This window comes from Onychostoma macrolepis, chromosome 17, assembly GCF_012432095.1.
Source record: "Onychostoma macrolepis isolate SWU-2019 chromosome 17, ASM1243209v1, whole genome shotgun sequence".
Taxonomy (NCBI): Eukaryota; Metazoa; Chordata; class Actinopteri; order Cypriniformes; family Cyprinidae; genus Onychostoma; species Onychostoma macrolepis.
In genome coordinates this window covers 1,878,711-1,900,790 of record NC_081171.1, presented here as the reverse complement: position 1 = coordinate 1,900,790, position 22,080 = coordinate 1,878,711, and the positions used below count along the sequence as shown (strand labels likewise).

At 34.0% G+C, this 22,080-nt stretch overlaps 3 protein-coding genes across 7 annotated transcripts in view; 2 read left to right on the top strand and 1 right to left on the bottom strand.

The window, feature by feature from the left end:
* Positions 1 to 3,658, top strand: part of LOC131523093 (pleckstrin homology domain-containing family G member 3) — a 58,773-nt gene extending 55,115 nt beyond the window's left edge. For all 5 annotated transcript variants that reach the window (XM_058749128.1, XM_058749127.1, XM_058749131.1 and 2 more), the window contains one exon: positions 1,716 to 3,658. In XM_058749128.1, the coding sequence (XP_058605111.1) occupies positions 1,716 to 2,437 (722 nt within the window). In that variant the 3' untranslated portion in view covers positions 2,438 to 3,658. The remainder of the gene's footprint in view (positions 1 to 1,715) is intronic.
* Positions 3,659 to 4,536: 878 nt separating this feature from the next.
* xgb (x globin) lies at positions 4,537 to 17,020 on the top strand. Its single transcript, XM_058749104.1, has 5 exons — positions 4,537 to 4,834; positions 11,289 to 11,396; positions 14,516 to 14,636; positions 15,663 to 15,743; positions 16,882 to 17,020. Exons 1-5 carry the CDS (start codon positions 4,665 to 4,667, stop codon positions 17,002 to 17,004), a joined length of 603 nt encoding a protein of 200 aa, XP_058605087.1. The 5' UTR covers positions 4,537 to 4,664; the 3' UTR covers positions 17,005 to 17,020.
* Positions 17,000 to 21,395, bottom strand: srp14 (signal recognition particle 14). The gene is made up of 5 exons (XM_058749105.1): positions 21,238 to 21,395; positions 20,202 to 20,274; positions 19,505 to 19,617; positions 17,982 to 18,014; positions 17,000 to 17,793 (listed from the first exon to the last, which is right to left on the bottom strand). The coding sequence occupies exons 1-5, from the start codon at positions 21,259 to 21,261 to the stop codon at positions 17,707 to 17,709; spliced, it is 330 nt and encodes a 109-aa protein (XP_058605088.1). The 5' UTR covers positions 21,262 to 21,395; the 3' UTR covers positions 17,000 to 17,706.
* Positions 21,396 to 22,080: the final 685 nt, after the last annotated feature.

Genomic DNA, 22,080 nt, shown 5'->3' with positions numbered 1-22,080 from the left:
ACTAGAGATGGACCTTGCACATTCCTATCCATCAAATGCTCCATCAGAGCCATTTTTAGGTTGTGAATAGAGGTGGGCCAGATTTAAATTAAGCGGGAATACAGTGAATTCACAAAGCACAAGTGCACTTGCCTGTCTCAAGTTCTCATTGATTAATGGATTCTTATATCAGAGTGTCTTGCTGTTAAAGTTGTGGTTGCATGATCATCATTTAGACAAACCCTTGGGTAATTCCCATACCCCTGATGGTGTCCAAACATGTTCCTGGAGGGCCATTATGCTACAGAGTTTAGCTCCAACCCTACTTAAATGAAAGAATGAATGAAGTCCTGGGAAGGCCAAGTATGGTAACCCATACTTGGAATTTGTTCTCTGCATTTAAACCATCCAAGTTATTAGGAGCAGTAAGTAGTAAACACACACCCGGAGTAGTGGGCAGCTATTTTTGCTGTGGCGCCCAGGGAGCAATTGGGGGTTTGGTGCCTTGTTTAAGGGTGGGGGTCATTCACTCCCCCCACCTACATTTCCTGCTGGTCTTAAAAATCGAACCTTGAAATTGAGCCTGTATTGAGTAGGGTTGGGAATCGAAAATCAATTCCAATTCCAGAATCGGATACTTAAGGGGTTACTCCACCCCAAAATGAAAATTTTGTCATTAATCACTTAACCCTATGTCGTTCCAAACCCGTAAAAGCTTAATTTGTCTTCGGAACACAAATGAAGATATTTTGGATGAAAACCGGGAGGCTTGTAACTGTCCCATTGACTGCCAAACAATTAACACTGTCAAGGCCCAGAAAAGTATGAAAGACATCGTCAAAATAGTCCATCTGCCATCAGTGGATCAATCTGAACTTTATGAAGCTACGAGAATACTTTTTGTACGCAAAGAAAAAAAAAACGACTTTTCAACAATTTTTCTCTTCTGCGTCAGCGTAGCACCATTTTGGAGAATCGGATACTGGTCAAATTAAAATTTCAATTCCACCTATCAATTCCTGTGTGCACATTTTTTTTTGGTGGTGAAAAGGGGCTATTACTTTGAATCATTCATTCAAAAGATTCGTTCAAAAACACAGATTCATCCAGTAATGAAACAAGTAAATCTTGAGTGAATCATTGAATCATTCCATGAGATTTTGTTTAGTTATATAATATTTTTTTAAATATTTTTTTTCTTCAGAATCATGAGAACTACAACCTCCATTAAAAAAATAAATAAGTCTAAATTGATCCAGAATCATGCAGCTCTATTTTGCACACAAACTTAATCGAGTCCAGTTTTTATGTAGCTGGCTGATTTTTGTTCATGGTATTCAGCAGCAATTAAATGTTTTGCAAAAAGAGACAGAATAAATATGTTTGATATGGAATCGGAATTGGAATTTATCAAATTCAAATGATACCCATCTCTAGTATTGAGAATCAAACCTGCAACCTTCGGGTTACAAGTCAGACTCTCTAATCATTAGGACACAACTGCCCCCAACCCCAAACCCCACCCCCCAGCCCCGAACCTGAATCAAGGTCTTCAGGCTCACTAGAAACTCTACTGACCCTCCAGGACCAGGATTGGACTCCCTTGCTCAACATCCTTGTATCCCAACATCCCCTTTAGAAATCAGTGGGTTTGCCGTGTTCTCTGGTAAATTCTATTGTGGAAGCACTTCTATTTGTCAAAAGCAGACTTTTAACCACAGCTCTTTTGTGCATAGGCATTGCTGACAAGCCACTGTTGCTGAACTTGAGTGAGCAGGACCTTATCCCGGACTCTATGACTACTAGTCCTCCTTCCAGCCTCTGTTCTCCTGGAAGTCCTCAGTTCCTCAATTGCAGATTATACGCTCCGAGACCACAGAGTCCCGTACAAGCTGAGACCTTTCACTGGCCGGATGTCAAAGAGTTGCGTTCCAAATATAACAACCAAAAGCAAGATGATGCATCTGCTTCCCCTCGTCTGTTCCCAGTGTGTCGCAGTACTTCTTTTACAGAAAGAGCTCTGGAGACCGGATCGGAGAGATCCGGAGCATCACGTTCATTGTCTTGTTCATCCCCTTTCTGCAATATCACAGTGCAGAGAACTACATCCATAGATTCTACATGTTCCAGCAAGACCCTTGAAGTTGAAGGTGAAGGTTTGCCTTCGCTGTGTAGAGTTGATGCATTTGATTTTGGCTTGGGATCCACTAATGCACTAGAGCAACTGGAGAGAGGTTGCGACGCTGGTCAAGATGAGAACAACCTGATTGTAGTAGAGAGCATCTGCAAGGCCAAGCATGAAGAGGATGATTTAGCAACTGTTTCACAATCTGAACTTGCAATGGCAAACAGTAAAGAGCACAACTTTAGTGCATGGATGGAAAAAGCGGAGAACAGTCAACATAGTTTGGTTAAAAATCTGCGGGATAAATTTCAGAACCTGAGTTCTTATACGTAAGACTTGTAACGCAAAATTTTTTACTCTTAACACTCAGAACCTTAAAATATCTTACAGCTAGCATTCCTCTCTCCAAAATATGTTATTTGGCCACTGTTTGAGAGGCTCAGTAAGTCTTACACAGGTTTGGTGTTCTGTGTTTTTGGAAAGAAAGCATGACTTTTAACCTCCAGTTATGAATTATCAGCAGATGTTGTGCAAACCAACTGGAAAAGGGATGCCTATGGACCTCAGAAAATAAATTTATGAAATTTGCATTTGTAAATCTATGTATATTAGAGTTTTCCTGTGTATATTCCATTGAGATGTAAACATTTGTTAAAGAAGCTGACTGTGGTACTGTAAGTTTTTTGTAATGTTTGGAAATGTGGTTAAATCCGTATTTTTTCTTGAAATAAAAAGCAATAAGGAAGAATATACAACAGGTCAGTGCATACTAAGTTACCAATGCACCTATTTTTGTTAGAAATTTACTTAGTACACACATTTTCACATGTTTCCGGAAAAGCCCTGCAATATTAAATGCAATCTGTTAGTTATTTTGATAGGCACTGCCTGATGTCTCTTCACTGTTTGTGTTCAAGCACTGACCAGAGGAAAGAGGGTAATCTCATAAAGACGTCATTCCCCACTAATGAGGAGAAAACTGGAAATCATAATCCGATTAGGACGATGAATGATAAACAGTGACAAAGACTGATGTCATTTTCAATCTAGAAAGGTTTTTGGTTGGGTGTGTACAGTTTAAAATTGTCAAAGAGTGCACGGTTTGGCTGAATGTTTGGTGTAAAGTTAAAATGCTGCTCTTTTTTGACAACGACCGTGACAATAATGCTGTGCCTGTTTTACTGTTGCTGATTTCTAATTGTTTAAAGGTCAGATGTGATTCAACTCATCTGAGAATTTGCTTTTTGAGCATTATGAGGTAATTAAAGTTAACGGATAAGTCATTTGAGCAATATATAATGCACAGTCGCAAAATGTGTTTTGGGTTACGTTTAATGGGATATATTATAAGCTAGCTTGTTTTTGGTTGTATTTTTCTGCTTATTGGTGGGTTTTATCTCCGGGCATGATGTCACTGTTATCTTGTATATTTAATCTTTTTTTTATTATTATTTATTTGAATTGGTGTAAATATGATGCACAATACCTGTGTAAAAATGTTCAGTTCATATCCTATTTGTCTGATATGCTACATTAAAAGAAACTTTCCATACTTCAAACATTACTTCCTTTGTCCTGCTTGCAGTGCTTGTGTATTTGGTTTTTGTTTCTCTTTTTCTTTTAAAAAACCTTTATCAAAATGATTGCGCATGACTTGGGGGCGTATTACAGTTTAATTAGTTTCTGCTCTTTTTAATCAGTCTTCAGGACGTGGATATGATTAATGACTTGCATGGAAGGAGCTGAAAAGCAGCCTTAATCTCGTCCTGAATTGCAGATCACCTTTTGAATGGATATATGGAGACGTGTATATACCTTTTTGAAAGCAAGTAATGATTCAACAGATGCTTTTATATAATTCCAGGCATTTATTACATTGACGATCCTCCTGGACCAACATACAAGTGGTCAAAATTTTGGAATAATTATTACCTTTTTTATTTTTGAAGTCTCTTCTGCTCACCAAGGGTGCATTAATTTGATTAAAACGCAGTAAAAATTTTGAAATATTATTGCAATTTCAAATAACAGTCTTCTATCTGAATATACCTTAAAATGTAATTTATTCCTGTGATCAAATCTGAATTACTCCAGTCTTCAGTGTCACATGATCCTAAGAGATACAGTACTAGAATAGATTCAATAGAAACTACAATATGCATTCATTATATCTTTGCATATTTTCATAAATAATTGTATAATTCATTATTATGCATCCATTATTGAATATTTATAGGAATACATTTTTGCACAACCATCATACAAAGTTAGAGTTATTTGACATTAAGCAATTAATTGAACATATCTTTTTCATTAATGCTGTAAGCCTAGTTAAAGACTAAAAAGAGTCTACAAAGGATCATTTACGTGTTGTTGTTGATTGATGATGATGATGATGATGATGATGAAGATGGACTCCTCCCCTCCCGCGGAGCAGGTCTCAGGTTCTCAGTCTCTCGCTGAAGGTCTGACTCTGGACAGTCATGGAGAAGCTGGACAGCTAGAGACACACGACTAACCCGAGCAGCTGACCAGCATCGGTGTATCTGAGAGCGTCAGGATGGGCTGCGCGATCTCTGGATCCGGATTGACTCCGAGAACAGCAGAGAGCAGAAACACTGAGGACGAAGCTCCAGCGAGACTCACTCCGGATCACATCCAGCTCATCAAAGAGTCCTGGAAAGTCATCCAGGAGGACATCGCCAAAGTGGGAATAATCATGTTTGTCCGGTGAGAATTTTCTTGTGAATTATTGCATTTATTTGTAGAGCGCCTTTCCTAATATACAAGCGTTTAAAACAGCTTTACAGAAAATGCACGTTTCAGCTTGTATATTACAGTGAAAACAAATCATTGTGTTGCACGTTGAATATTTATAAGTGGTAGTGATATTTGATACCTGTTGATGTTTTTGCATCAGCTAATTGACTAATATGTAACAGCATATCGATATATGTCTCGTCCAAATCCGAACCAGGGCTGTCACGCTTTTAACTTCATATAGCTTAGCTGTATATATATATATATATATTAATATCGTATAGTCTCTTGACCGTGTAAAGCTATTAGTTATATATGCATACATCCATTGTGTGTATTTTAGTATCATTTATAAACTATAATTGTTTTATTATACTTGAATTTTTTTTTTTTTTTTTGCTTGTTCCGTTTTCTTTTTAATTTATGTAAAATATGTGTAGTTTTTATTCATTTTATTTCACTTTTAGTACTTCAAGTTAAACAAAAAAATAAAAATAAAACGCTGAAATAAAATGTTAAAGTTTTTAAATATTTCGTTTCATGTTTTATATGGTTGTAGTTGTGTGTGTGTGTGTGTGTGTGTGTGTGTGTGTGTGTGTGTGTGTGTGTGAGTGTTTGTGTGTGTGTGAGTGTGTGTTTGTGCGTGCGTGTGTGTGTCTGTGTGTGTGTGTGAGTGTGTGTGAGAGAGAGAGAGAGAGAGAGACCTTGCCTGGACCAATTTTATTTATTTATTTATTTATTTTCATTTATCTGAAGCTGAATAAATAATCTTTCCATTGATGTATGGTTTGTTAGGATCGGACAATATTTGTCTGAGATACAACTATTTGAAAATCTGGAACCTGAGGGTGCAAAATAATCTAAATATTGAGAAAATCACCTTTAAAGTTGTCCAAATGAAGTTCTTAGCAATGCATATTACTAATCAAAAATTAAGTTTTTATATATTTACGGTGGGAAATTAAAAAAATATCCTCATGGAACATGATCTTTACTTAATATCCTAATGATTTTTGGCATAAAAGAAAAATGTATAATTTTAACCCATACAATGTATGGTTGGCTATTGCTACAAATATACCTGTGCTGCTTATGACTGCTTCTGTGCTCCAGGCTCACACACAATATATATAATTTGTTTGTAACATGTTGATCCTATAGTGGAGCAAATTGTCACAATGTATCAACAACTTGAAATATGATGTACTTTCTAGTCATCTCCCATAACATGTTACAACCTATTTAATGGCTAGATTCATCAGACAACATTCAGATCAATGTTGATAAATGACATCTGAAAGATTGATTTCAGAATATCTGTCTAAAACACCAAAGCTCAGATGATCTGTGCCGCTGTAAAGGAATATAATGAGTTTTTCCTCTTGTTACATTGTGCAAAGCAGAATAGGGAAAAGCTGAATCAGACCGAATCTGGTGAGAATAATGATTCAGAAGCAGTTTCACGTCTCTAGAGAGCTGATGATCTATTAATATCCACATGAACATCAGGTGCACCACGGCTCTTTTGTGCTAAAATACACAATTATAGACTTTCTAGATGTATATGTGCTTCTTTAGAAAGAGTTTTAATTCTGTTTGGTTTAAAGTGAAATGCTTTTCATCGGCTCTCATTATTGTGTTGTTATTGTTGCTTAATGTATTGATTCAGTCTCCTTTCTGACTCTTAAAGACTGTGAAAACCAGCATCTCTTGTCAGCTTATTTTAGCATTTTGTCAGTAAATTGAGTCTTTTCTGGGCTTATTACAGACCATAGTCATTTATTTCCCGGTATCATATTAATGGATAAACAAAAGCAGTGATGTATCCATCAGACAAACCCGCTATAGAAGTATATAAATCTTTCCAAACACATTAGGACACATTCATTTGTCAGGAAACAGGACATTTGCTGCTAATGTAAGAGACTGATTTGTGAAACGCTGCAGTTCTGTGTGAAACAGCTGTTATTATGAAGATAAATCTGCAAAACACAATCTCATTTATACCTTTGAAAAGTTTCAAAAGTGTGTGTGTGTGTGTACACTTTATAGAACTTCAATATATCAGTATTTTTGTATTGATATATATATATATATATATATATATATTTGAATTAATTTTATTTGCATATTTTCTGTTTTCATTTCAACTTAGGTTAAAATTTAAAAATCTGTGTTTGTCATTTATTAGTTTTTGCATTTTTATAAATGAATAGTTTTCACTCATTTTTATTTTAGTTTGTGTTATTTTAGTAAGTTAAACTAAACAAAAATGAGAAATAAAATGGGCTGAAATTAAAAAGTTTTTAAATATTTTATTTACAATAAACAATAACAATAATACTCCTAAATATATTTATTTATCTCATTTAACATGTTCATCATATAGTGGGGCAAGTTGTCTCAATATATCAACAATATATCAACCTAAACAAATTATAGAATACTATGCAATAACATCTTTAGAAAGCGTTTTAATTCTGTTCGGTTTAAAGTGAAATGCTTTTCATACAGACAGTGTTTGTGCATCTGTGATGTTTTGTTTCTAATGCAATGACATTCTGATGTTTTTATGTTTGATTTGCAATAAGTGTCCAGATAATGTAAATATCAGACTAATATTCTGTAAATCCATGAAGACAACAAATACAAGTTCATATTCCTCATAAAAGCTCTTGAAATTCCTCATTAAGTGGCTCCTGTAACCATGGTGAATAGGAACCTGTGTGTGTGTGTGTGTGTGTGTGTGTGTGTGTGTGTGTGTGTGTGTGTTTCTCTGAGGAGCTTCTATTCCAGGTTTCAGATCCTGCTGTGGCAAACGCTGCTGTCTGAACCGCCAGAGAAACTCATTATCGTTCCACAGGAGACCTGAAGAAACCAGCACTGATGTCATTCTCTGCTCTTCCTCCTCACTGTAGACTGTGGCTTGTTGTGTTGTTGTTTTTAGATTCTTAGACTAAATTCACAAGAAATTACACTAGAAAAACAACAACAGGTAAAATAGTAAATCTTTATCACTGAAGAAATTCCTCTACAGTGAATGGGTGCCGTCAGAATGAGAGTCCAAACAGCTGATAAAAACATCACAATAATCCACAGCACTCCAGTCCATCAGTTAACATCTGGAGAAGACAAAAGCTGAAACAAATCTAGCATTAAGACCATAATCCATAATAACGCTTCCTCCAGTGAAAAAGTGCATCTCTTGTTGTCTCTCACATCAAAATCCAGCCACGTATTTATTTAGAGCTGTTTTGGCTTGTAAATGCTGCTTGATCTGTGCAGATTTCTCTCCTGATTCAGACCAGAACACTTTTCACTGGAGGAAGCGTTATTATGGATTATGGACTCGTATTTTAACGTCTTAATGCTGGACGTGTCTCAGCTTTTGTCTTCTCCAGATGTTAACTGATGGACTGGAGTGCTGTGGATGTTTTATCAGCTGTTTGGACTCTCATTCTGACGGCACCCATTCACTGCAGAGCATCCATTGCTGAGACACTGATGCAATGATACATTTCTCCAAATCTGATGAAGAAACAAACTCCTCCTAATCTTGGATTGACTGAGATGAGCACATTTTCATTCTTTTTTTTTTTTTTTTTTTTTTTAGTGAACTAAGAGATCTATACAAGCAATTTTTGAAACTATATTGAACTATATTTTAGACTTTTTTTTAAGATGTACAAACACTTTACACCTGAAAACGGTGAAGAAAAGTTAGTTCGTGAAGAGAAGTTCTTTGGGTTTTTCCTTCAGGTTTGAATGATAGTCCTCTTCATCTGCAGCGTTTCATAATGCATCTTCATCATAACAGCTGTTTTCACAGACAAAAACTGCAGCGTCTTCCTTTCTTTCATAAACACCATTTCTCACCAATAAATCTGTTACTTCAGCAGCAGATGTTCTCGCTGCTGACAAATGAATTTCACGAACTGCTTATGAACATCAGATTGTCCTCAAACTCAGTGCGCTGATGTTCCTCAGTCAGTTTGTGTGATGCAGGTCACTCCGTCGTGCTCTTCCTAGTGTGGAAAAAGCATGACAGTTTCCTGGAAAACCAGTAGAGCTTCAGTGATGAGCCCGGATCAGTCGGATCTGTAACGTCTGGGAAACCAGGAACATCTCTCAATCAAACTCTCCGGTGTATATTATGAGAAGTCAAAGTAGATCATTATAAAGCAGCACATGTGCCGTGACACACAGTAATTCTGTATCAAGTCTCATCCCAGCGACCAGGGAACGTTCTCTCAATGTTACGAACAAACATTCTTCCAATAACTTCAGTAAAATGTTTGTTCAAAGTTTTGGTCTGTAATAATGTTCTAAAACATTATTTATACATCATTCATGGAACTTTTTTTTCTCTCTCTTCTGAAAGGTAGTTAAATGTTTGTCTAATGTTTTTTTAAATGTTACTAGTTTCGGAACGTTCAGAGAACATTCAAAAGTAACATTCCCATAATCTTTGCAAAATGATACAATGTTCCATTTAATGTTTGAATAACCAAGAAAACATTTCTGAAACATTTAAATGTTCAGAGAACATTCATAACGTTTTCATAAGTAAATGGGAATATTCTTAGAACATTTTGTTAGCCAGGGTTTTTATTAGCATTTGTGTGTTGTGCTATACAGTGCTTTAATTTGTATTCTCTGTTTTCCGTCGCATTATCACACGCGAGACTCTTTTAACCTTTTTTGGAAACAAAATTCAGAGAACTTAGATCCGTTTGAACAGCTAAAACCAGCATAAAATGCCCAGAACATACTGAAAACCAGCAGCTGCTCATCATCTGAACCAGTTTAGTTGCTTTGAGCTGTTTTAGCAGGTCATAAAGGTGTATGCTTTCAATATTTCATTATTCAAATATGTTTAACGTTCTTTATTTATATCAGTTCAGGCTTAATTTCTCTCAATTCTGACTTTAAATAAATGCCATGGAATAAAACATAAATAAAAGGTAATTGCTGTTCAAAATGGTGAAAAATGAAAAGTAAATATTTCACAACTCTGACATTTTTCTCGCAATTCTGAGAAACGAAATCCAAAATGTGAGATATAAACTCAAAAAGATAGAATTGTGAGATGAAAAAGTCGCAAATACCTTTGTTATTTGTTATTCTATGGTGAATATGAAAACATTTTCATTACTTGACATAAAATAAACTTGAACTTAAATATACTAATAAAATATAAAAAAATATATATATTAAATTCCAGCTGGTTGTCAAGGCAACATTTCTTATGTTTGTTTATTAGGAAGTACTAAAATAAACTAAAACTTAATAAAACATTATATAGGCATTTTTAAAAAATGAAAAAAAAGAAAAAAAAATTATTACAAGTTTCAAATGAATATGAAAACAAATTTATTTAAGTATCATTCAAAATGTTGACCAAAACAGTAAATCAGTGATGCTACAATAGCACTGCTCTCAGGAAACACTTGTTATTTCTGAGTTGTGATTGTAGCGGCTGATTGGTAACAGGTTGTTTGAGACGGCTGATTTTCTGTTGTCTTGGTAACAGGTTGTTTGAGACGGCTGATTTTCTGTTGTCTTGGTAACAGGTTGTTTGAGACGGCTGGTTGTTTGAGACGGCTGATTGTCTGTTGTCTTGGTAACAGGTTGTTTGAGACGGCTGATTGTCTGTTGTCTTGGTAACAGGTTGTTTGAGATGGCTGATTGTCTGTTGTCTTGGTAACAGGTTGTTTGAGACGGCTGATTGTCTGTTGTCTTGGTAACAGGTTGTTTGAGGCTGATTGTCTGTTGTCTTGGTAACAGGTTGTTTGAGACGGCTGATTGTCTGTTGTCTTGGTAACAGGTTGTTTGAGACGGCTGATTGTCTGTTGTCTTGGTAACAGGTTGTTTGAGACGGCTGATTGTCTGTTGTCTTGGTAACAGGTTGTTTTCTGTTGTCTTGGTAACAGGTTGTTTTCTGTTGTCTTGGTAACAGGTTGTTTGAGACGGCTGATTGTCTGTTGTCTTGGTAACAGGTTGTTTGAGACGGCAGGTTGTTTGAGACGGCTGGTTGTCTGTTGTCTTGGTAACAGGTTGTTTGAGACGGCTGGTTGTCTGTTGTCTTGGTAACAGGTTGTTTGAGACGGCTGATTGTCTGTTGTCTTGGTAACAGGTTGTTTTCTGTTGTCTTGGTAACAGGTTGTTTTCTGTTGTCTTGGTAACAGGTTGTTTGAGACGGCTGATTGTCTGTTGTCTTGGTAACAGGTTGTTTTCTGTTGTCTTGGTAACAGGTTGTTTTCTGTTGTCTTGGTAACAGGTTGTTTGAGACGGCTGATTGTCTGTTGTCTTGGTAACAGGTTGTTTTCTGTTGTCTTGGTAACAGGTTGTTTTCTGTTGTCTTGGTAACAGGTTGTTTTCTGATGTCTTGGTAACAGGTTGTTTTCTGTTGTCTTGGTAACAGGTTGTTTGAGACGCATCCCGAGTGTAAAGATGTCTTCTTCCTCTTTCGGGACGTGGAGGATCTGGAGAGGTTACGCACCAGCAGGGAGCTTCGCGCCCACGGCCTGCGGTCAGTATCCAGCCGCACACACACTTACTAGTGCTCGAGGGCTCATTCAGGGTCACAAACACTCATCCCGACTGCAGCGTGTGTGTGTGTGCGCCCTCAGATGATAACTAGGGCTGTCAATAAAATTTTAAATTAAAATCATGTTTTGTTATTAATTGCAAGCTTTTTCTTGTGGCAAAGAACCCCAAGTAATCTCGTGTGTGTGTATATATATACAGTGGTGGCCAACATTGTTAGAACACTTGGTTTCAGTTGTTTTTGTTGAATTGGCCATAAAAATACCCATAAAACGAACTATTGCCGGAATACCTGCGATGGAAGGAATCTGCTGGAACATTGAAAATGATGTATGTATCAGCAAATAACTTGAAATATGTTTAAAAATACCACAAATGCTTATTTACTTACATTCATTCAGAGACTTTTATCCAAGCAACTACAGTTGAGGAACATCACAAGAACATTTTTCAATAGCATATGTGCAAAAAAACAAAACAAACCCTAGAAGTGAAATGCAGAACAGACTGAAAAGATTTTTTTTTTTTTTTTATATTATTAAATAAATTAACAAATAACTAGGAGTTGTTGCAGTGTTTGTGTGGTTTAAAAGGGTTTGTGGTTGTGCTTCATGAAATCAATGCAGGCTTTTATGAACATCTGTATAAAGGCATTAGAAGGGCGATTCATGTCTGGTGTTCATTAGGGAGCAGAAATAACGAGCCATTACAGGCCGGATCGTGATAGAAAGAGCTTTGGTTTCGTTCGCACAGCAGGAGGAGAGAAAAACAAAGGAGAGGCGACGTTCTGCTTTATTAGTGAGAGACGTGACACTTTCCATTAGCTTTGATTGACACACATCATGTGACAAACACATCCACATGTACTTTTCTGTGAGGGATGCACTACAAGTTCAATGACATCAAAGCACACGCTTTAATAATGCAAGGATTATAACAAACAAAAATACAGAGACACTGGACCGTCACATCATCTGCCTGTAGAACGCTAGCTTACACTGCCTGTAGTCAAATAAGAATGCATTTCTGTCTAAATGAAGCCATTCTTATGTAAATTGACACATTAATTGCAATATAAGAATGAATTTATGGTTTTTCATGAACGAGACTCATTGCTCAGCCTCAAGTGGCTTTGATAAAACATCAGCAATACTTTGATGCATTAATCTATAGTCTTATACTAATATATTTTGTAATATTTATTTATTACTTATTTATACATGATAAGTGTGTGTATATATTTCAAATTTATTTCAAAATATGGTGCATTTATTTGCTTTTTTTAATATTTATTTACATATACAGCCATCATAATTTGAAAAGTATTTATGATAAATGTGTGTGTGCATATATATATATATATATATATAAAATAGTGTATTTATTAGTTTGTGTGTGTGTGCGTATGTGTAAAAAAATCATCATAATCTTTATTTAATTTTTACCAAATATTTTTAAAATCACAAATAAACAAAATGTCTATAATAAAAAAGAAAATGTCAAAATAATGCATTTATGAGTTTATTAATTCATTTATACAGCTCTATATATATATACTCATTATAATCAGACTTTTATTTAATTTTTAACAAATATTTTTTAAAATCACATAATTAAAATGTTTATATAAAATGTCAAAGTCATTTCAAAATATAGTGCATATATTTATATCATACGATGTATTATTTTGGTTACATTTTCAAAAATCATTTTATTTGTTTATTATTTTATACATATATTTATTCATTTACTGATATATATCAGTAGTTTGATGCATTAATTACCATAATCTGAATAAAGCAGTGTCTTCCACTGACTAATATATAGCTATAGTCTAACATAATTTAAAATATAGTCTAACTGTATCTGTTTATAGCTGTCAAGCAACTAAAACACCAGTGTGCATTAATATCAAATGTGTGAGTTTATGTGAGTCTGTAATAAAACATGTTTCCAGTGTTTGGAATGTTAAGAGACACTTGAGTCTGTAAAACGATGTTTACTATTATTATCTGATCCACTCACGGAGCACCAATTACCGGAAACACCGGAGCGGATCCGCGCGGCTTTAAAGGCCAAGTGGCTGTTGAGCGGCGGACTGTGAGGAAGAGGAGGAGATGATGATGATGATGATAACAGTGTGTGTTTATAACGAGGTCGCGCTGCTCGCTCTTCACAGCATGCAAACACACGGTCTGATTGGTCTGGTTGTCAGAGGCATGCTGGGATTCACACTCAACTCTATCGGCTCAGGGAAACATTAGTGACCATGGTTTAGTATGGAGTCAATTTAGGGCCAAATATATTTGCAAAAGAATTGAAGTATTGCAAAAAAAGTTTTGCAAAGGAAAATTAAAGTATTGAGAAAAAAATAAATGTGCTTTTTGCAAACAAAAATGTGACCCACAAAACCAGTCATAAGTGTCAATTTTTGAAATGAGATTTGTGCATCCTCTGAAAGCTGAATAAATACGTTTTCCATTGATGTATGGTTTGTTAGGATCGGACAATATTTGAAAATCTGGAATCTGAGGGTGCAAAAAAATCTAAATATTGAGAAAATCACCTTTAAAGTTGTTCAAATGAAGTTCTTAGCAATGCATATTACTAATCAAAAATGAAGTTTTGATATATTTACGGTAGAAATTTACAAAATATCTTCATGGAACATGATCTTTACTTAATATCCTAATGATTTTTGGCATAAAAGAGAAATGTATAATTTTGACCCATACAATGTATTGTTGGCTATTGCTACAAATATACCCCAGCGACTTAAGACTGGTTTTGTGGTCCAGGGTCACAAATAAAGAATTGTAAAATATAAATGAAACAGAGCGAAAGCAATGACTTTGCAACATATTTTTCATGGCCATAGCTCTTCATTTATTTGCAATGCTGCTTTTCTTTTAAGTGTGAGCTCAAGATAGAGACACGCAGAAACATGAAGATGAACATTTGTAATGAACTTTTGCAAATATATTTGTCCCTGAAATGAATCCATAGTGTTTGCTAACACTGTTAAACATGTTTTGTAACGCAGAACATCAGATGAAGTCTGTGTTTAGTAGTGAAACGAGCTCTTTTGTGCTGTTTTGACAGCGTGATGTCGTTCATCGAGAAGAGCGTCGCCAGACTCGATCAGCTCGAGCGCTTAGAGGCTCTGGCGCGGGAACTCGGCAAGAGCCACTTCCGCTACAACGCGCCGCCCAAGTACTATGGGGTAAAAATCACTTCTGTGCATGGATTTATTTCAATAAAAAAGAAAATACATTTCAGTTATTTTTAAAAAATATTAAATTATGAAATAAAATTGAATTCAATAAAATGTTGACATCAAAACATCACATTTTCACATGTATAAAAATAAAATAAATAATCATTTAATAATTATAATATTTATTTATTTTATGGAACAATAGTTAACAGTCCTTTTTACCAAAGGATGTTTTTCGGTGCAGTTTCTTTTTCCCATCTATATTTTATGGTGAAATTATTCTGATCATGGATTTGTGGAATTGGAAAAAAATAGTAAATAGTCTTTTTTTTTCTATAGAACAATAGTCCTTTGTAGTGTTTGTTTGTTTATGAGCTCATTTTTGGTTGTGAACTTTTGTGGGTTTTTTTTGTTTTGTCTTGATTACCTTTTTATGCCGTTTGTACCCTTTGTCCTTTTTTTTATGTGTATATTTTATGTAACTGGTAAAATGTTTCATAGTATTGTTGTATAGAAAGATCCCTGCTCTTTGTATTTATTTATTTAGTTATTTATTGGTCATATTGACAGCTAGTGATTGCTGTGAATTTATGTAAAAAAAAAAATTTTTTATTTATTTTTTGATGGAAGCTCCATGATCAGATCAATTTTACCAAACAAATATACAGCTGATAAAAAAAAAAATCTAAAGTTTGTCCATAAGTAATAATCGATGCACTGCTGATTGCATAATTCTATCAGAAATGACGAACTTCAGCTCTGATGAATCAAATAAGATCTGGGTTTGATCACTTCACTGAAATGGCAAATTCTACATGAATATAACTCATTTCTGAAGTCTTTAATTTTTTTTTGTTAATATGTAGAATTAAATTTTATTTATTTTTTGTTTTCACTTTAATTTGAACGCTTTAGTCATTGTATTTTTTCATCATAAATACAATAAATAAAAATAAAATAATATAAAATACGTATTTAAGTAATTGTTTATGGTTCTATTGTTTGTTAACTGTAAGTGTGGCTGTGTTTCAGTATGTGGGAGCCGAGTTCATCTGCGCTGTTCGGCCGGTTTTGAAGGACAGATGGACGTCTGAGCTGGAGCAGGCCTGGAAGGTAATGAAAGACAAACTCTAGTTCATTCAGAGAGTATTCACTCCTTCAAAACCTCCACATTTTTTGTCTTTTGCGTCACGTGTAAGTGACGTCTGGATGACTGATCTTTAGTTCCCGAGCTTTTTTCCTCACCGCAGCTTCATCTCGAGTTGTTCTGTTGGTTCAGGTTCACCACAAAAGCTCTTAAGAACGTTTGATTAAATTCAAAGACATTTAGAAGAATGGGGCTAAATTCATAGGTTCTCTTAATGTTAATATTTTCTTAATGTTAGCATATTGAATTTTTCTTAAGAATGAACGACTTTTTTTTTTTTTTGCTGTTGTTCGATTATTTTAGTATCATTACTATATTTTTTTGTTAATGAATTAAATTTCATTTTTATATTTTCTGTATTCACTTGTTTTTGTCAACTGTATTAGCTTTTTCAGAATGTATATATGGTTATTATTTAGTTTTTTAGTTATTTTGTACTTTAAGGTATTTAAATTATCATTTAAAAAAAAGACTACGAGTAATATTTTGGTTTATAAAATGTTTAATATGTTGTGTGTGTGTCTCTTTAAATGCAAATGAGCTGTTGTCAGTCTTTTGAACCATCCAGTAACAGAACAGCTGGCCAACTACACACTATTATACTATAATCATGTGTGAAATGCTTTTGTAATAAAAAATGACATTGAATAATTTCTAAGCACTAACAGCAGTGCTATGAACAATGCATTTTTAGATTGATGTTTAAAGAAATGTAACAAGTTATGCTGTCATTATACATGACATTTATGTGGCATTTGACTCCATTATATGAATGTTTAACCCACAATATTCTGGTCATTTTTCTCAAGTCCTGAAGTACTTGGTTTAATGCTTTTAGCATCTTTGATATACTATTGTAGTTTTTAATATTTTCTATTAATTTTTTTCCAGGTTTGTTTCTGTCTGTGGCAGTTTTAGTTTATATGTCTATATCATTTTTTTATGAGATTGTTATTGTGGTACTTTGTTGAACTTTCGTTTACGGTCACGAAATATTTAATGAAATTGTAACCTATTAAGATTATTGAATATTTACACATTTTCTGGATGCACATGTGGTTTATATCATGTGGTATTTCATAAACGGCTGATCTTCCTCTCCAGACGCTGTTCCAGTACGTGACGGGCATCATGAAGGACGGTTATCTGGAAGAAGAGCAGAGCAAACGCAACCACACGCTGACGTCCAGCAAAGAGCGACCGGACAAGAGAAACACGGCCATTTAATTTCACAGACCTGACGTGTACATACTGTATTTATTTCAACGTTTTGTTTTTTACAGTACACAAGCTTCATGTCTCTACTGAAGATGTCATCTGTACAAGATCGTGATTCTCAGTCTAAACGTCTTTGGGATTTTCTCATGATCAAACCAGTGAATAAATGTTCTCTTTATTTGCAAATCTACAAGGGTGGTTTTGTTCTGTGGTCAAATAAGAAACGCTTTAGAAAAACTCCACTGTTAGACCTCGAAAACTTGCAACAATCAGGGGCGTCTTTCAAACTTAATATCTCGTTCAAAAAAAAAAAAGAGAAAAATATTCAAAATAAAAACAAGCAGTGGAGCACTGAAATAACGATATTATTACACCAGGAGGAGAAAGTTACTGACCGTAATGTTCACTCACCATATAAAACACTGTTTTCTAAATCAAAATATGGCTTGGAATATAAACTGATGGATTCCAGCGCATCTCATCTTCACCTAAAGAACTCAGAAACGCTCATTAAACCTAGTATGCAGTAGTAAACGAAGCTCTGCGTCATCAGGCCGCTCGGTTCGGTTGGTTGTGGATGAGCAGAAGTGGAAGGTTGGCAGGTTTTCAGATGTGCCTTCAGAGCCGCCCGCCGCAGGGGCTGATGGGAAGGTGGTGTGGCACTGGTGAGTGTCGGATCAGACGTACACGCCTCTCCTTTACTGTCCATCACTATGTGGCTTTAGTTTTCTTGCTTTTATTCTTTTTGTCTTTCTTTTTCAAGCCGTCCATGTGCGCTCGCAACAAGTTTGAATACGCCTGCAAAACACACACATCAGTTTCATATGAAACACTTTTGACCGCTACAGAAGCAACATGTTATACAATCAATATAACAATAAGGGACTATAAATACAGATTATTGTAAACAATTCAATATTCAGTGATCTGGTTTAAGATATAAAATGATATAAATAAAGCCGTGTGAACAAAATATTACAACTCACCATTTGAAACTTTATTACTTCTTTGGTGCTGACCTGAAAGACATTAAAACAGATGTTAAATAATATACAAACATCATTTATAACAATAAAACACAAAAACGGAAACTGAAGTGACAGGAAACGTGATAAAAAAAATAAATAAAATTAAAGTATCAAAAACAAACTGAGAAGAATACAAAATAGCTAAAAATAAAGAGAAAATAAAGGGGAGACAAATATAAATAAGCAGCACTGACTCAACCAATCGTATTATAAAATGGTATTTTATATATTAATTAAAATGAATAAACAATTGTTGAAATAAATACACGTGGCAATATTTATGGAGATAAACATGTGGAAATAAATGTAAATAAAAACAATCTAAAAGAGTTAAAGAATAAAAATGTAAAAAATAATACAAATAAATACGAGTAAGAATATAAGAATAAATACAAAAATAAACAATTGTTGAAATAAATGTGGTAATATTTAAATAAGGAAATAAATAAAAATAAATGTTTAAAAAATTATTATTATTACAAATAAATACAGAAAATAAATAATAAAAATTCAATTTAAATAAATAAATGAATGGGAACAAGTAAGCCAGAAAGAATTAATAGGGGGAAAAAAATCAATTTATTTATTTATGTACACATTACATTTATTTATTTATACACTGAGCAGGTTTGGTCCTGTTCGAAAAACTTAAATATCTGGACCTTTATAAGGAAACAGCCCAGCGAACAAAACTACATAAATGTTATAACAGATAAATGAAATGTGCACTGTTTTTAATTTATTTGTATTTTTTTTTACATGATTCCCAATTATTTATATTCATGATTTCTAGTATTTGTACAGGCTTTACATTTTTATGTCAATGTTGTAACTAGCAATTCATTTAATTTTATCACATTTCCTGAGTGACAGCATTAATTAAAGTTTCTTAGAGAATCAGTTATCATAATATCCGTCATCACTCAAATTAATGCACAGCTCAGATTAACTGTATAGCATGTGTGTAAGACTCCAATACAATTATAAAGTAATTATTTCATCACTAATAAATCTTTCAATGAGTAAAACTGGTTGTCTCTATAGTATTATAGACTACACAACATAGTTATATTATATTGTTAAATTATTATTATTTTAAATGATTGTCCCTGGACCAGTAGGGTACTCTTGTAATAAAGTAGCGGTGGCTGGGACAGCTTTTAAGTATCAATTCTGCTTAAAAAGATGCAATCTAATCCTGTTTACATGAAATAAACCTGCTCCCGAGCAGTTTTAAGCTTACGGACCCGTTGCTATGACAGCAAGTCTAGGATGAGCTTCGAAGAACCAAATGATCTAAGATCAAGCGAAATCGTCAACAATCAAATCCAGCTAACTGAGCTAGCGACGTACGAAGAACGGACCCCTGCTTAACAGTATGTTATAGAACCAGAACGAGTCAATCAGTCTTCAGGTTAAGACACACACACACACACACACAGACACACACACACACACGTGACTGAATGCTATTTCCTCACCACTGTGCTGATTTTGGTCTTGCCTTCTGACGCTCTGATGAGACATTTGTTGTCGGCCGGTTCAAACGTCTCTGGATGGCCTTTTCTGGGAACCGGCTTCGTTCTGCCGTCATCTGCAGATGAAAATCATATTTAATATTTCAACATGTCAATGCATTAGCCAGAGTTTTATCATTAAAACTATAAACAACGTTGTTTATTGAAATAAAGCAGAAATATTAGATGAAAAACTTGAATGAAAAGAAATAAGTTCAATTACCAATGGGGGACTAAAACTAAAAAGAATTTAAACCTAAACAGCAAGATTACAACAAAATTAAAACATTGCTAAAAAAAAAAAAAAATGTATAGATATTTTATTTAAACATTTAAAAAAATACAATTTAAGTTTAATTTGTTTTTTAGTATAAAATAAAAATCCAATTATTTTTTACATATTTAAAAATATTAAAGTAAATATTTAACAAAAAAAGGGGGGAAAAACTTTTATTTTAATACATGAATATTTGAATTATTTTAAAACATTAACATTTTTTAAATATTATTATAAAATATAAATTAAAAAAAAAAAAAAAAAAAATGTATACACAATACTAAAAGAGCAGTGGCATCATCTCAGATCTGATGCATTCAAACACAGAGGGAAACATTTATTACACACTGAATAAGATGAATCTAATAACTCAGATGAACGTACATTTCTTTAAAGTGATGACGACGCTGCCGGTGGTCCTGCACTTCTGGAACAGCCGAGTGAGTTCAGTTAGAAACTACAGAGAAACAGAGAGAGAGATTTATACTTCAATATTTAATAGGTGAAAAACAAGATTGCATCTGACTAGCAGCAAGATACACTGATGCCCGTCACAAAAGAGGGAGGAGTCACACACAGAATTTTAAATTGTTCATAGAATTGATTTGTTCTATTTTATTTTATTATATATGCATGCATGCATTTATTTATTTAATTCTTCATTTATTTTTTTTAATACATATCTGTTCTAGATTCAAGGTAAACACTATGCTTTGGCAATACATTGCAACAATTGTCATGCCAATAAAACACATTTTGAATTTAATTTAATTGAGAGAGAGACATTAATCAATACTGACATCAATCACTTCAGTGCATCTGCAATATGCATCTTAATGCTGATGATACGATAAAACACTAACATATTTTACATTGTCCACATTATTATATTACTATATTAATAAATACCAGTGTAACTGGAAGCTGCTGCTCAAAACAAACACAATTAGTGCATGTAGTTCATTAGTATTTCACTGTAACGCGCATGTTGAGCTCCTCTACAGCTGCAGCTCAACTTCACAAACTACTCATTCATTTTAACATCACTTTTAAAGGTTATTGATAGCATTCATACTTTATTGTGATCATAAAATAAACGAATTACTGAGATTTGTCCGATTAGAAAGAAGCAGAAATGTCTGTGAAGAGTGTATCAAGATTAGAAGACATTCGTTAACCTAAACCTCTAACCTGAGCATTATTTACAGTAATAATAACATGAATGGTTTGATATGAGCTTAAAAACCAACGGAGCGAGTTTGTTTGTCGGAAATCAGTGTGGAGTGTTTGTGTGCTTTAGCTTGCTAACGCGTTTTAACTCGACGCCGCGCGATTAAACCCGGGAACTCAGGATCTGTCGTGCTATACGTGAATATAATCGACTGATAAACGCTGAAAGTGAGATATAAAGTAAACTTACCGCGTCGTTTTCTAATAACACCATGTCTCGAGCGATGAATGAACTGCTAACAGTGTGATTAGAACACGTCGCTCAGCTGCACCGAAGCTCCGCCCCTTCCTGCGCGGCGCACAGCGTCACGTGACGTCACTAGCGCCCCCTAGCGGCGCCAGATCCGGTTTCACTGCTAAACTCTTGTGTGAACAGACATTGATTAAATGTTGATGCTAAACGAGCTACTATGTTATTTGGTTTTAAAGCATTAGTAGTTGCTATAGTTTATAAATATTCTATTTAGTATTTTTTCACATTAATTTGCTTTATAATATGAACCAGTTACATTAATGTAATGGAAAATGAGTCTTGGTTTTAACTTTACTGTAGCAAGAAAATCTTATTAGACTTAAGAAACTCATCAAAAGGTTATCATGTAATTTCAGTGACTTTTGGTCAGTTTCTTAAGTCTAACAAGAGAATTAAAGCTGCAGTCTGATTTTGGATATTTTTTTAACCAAAAAAATTTACGGACTGCAGCTTTAATTAATTATAATTAAAAATTATAAATATAAAATATATTAAAATTATATATATATATATATATATATATATATATATATATATATATATATATATAAAATTCTAACTATAAATGAAAATGCTAATACTACTAAAATGTGTATTTTATAAGATTATAACTATCATATTACAATACTATAAATACAACACTATAAAAAGTGTATTATATAATGTAGAATATTATTAATACAATTTTTCATTATTTTATAACATAGGCTGCATATTAAAGTAAAAAGTGAAGCTTTTTATATAAATACTTTTCACCTTTTTACACATATATGTAAAATA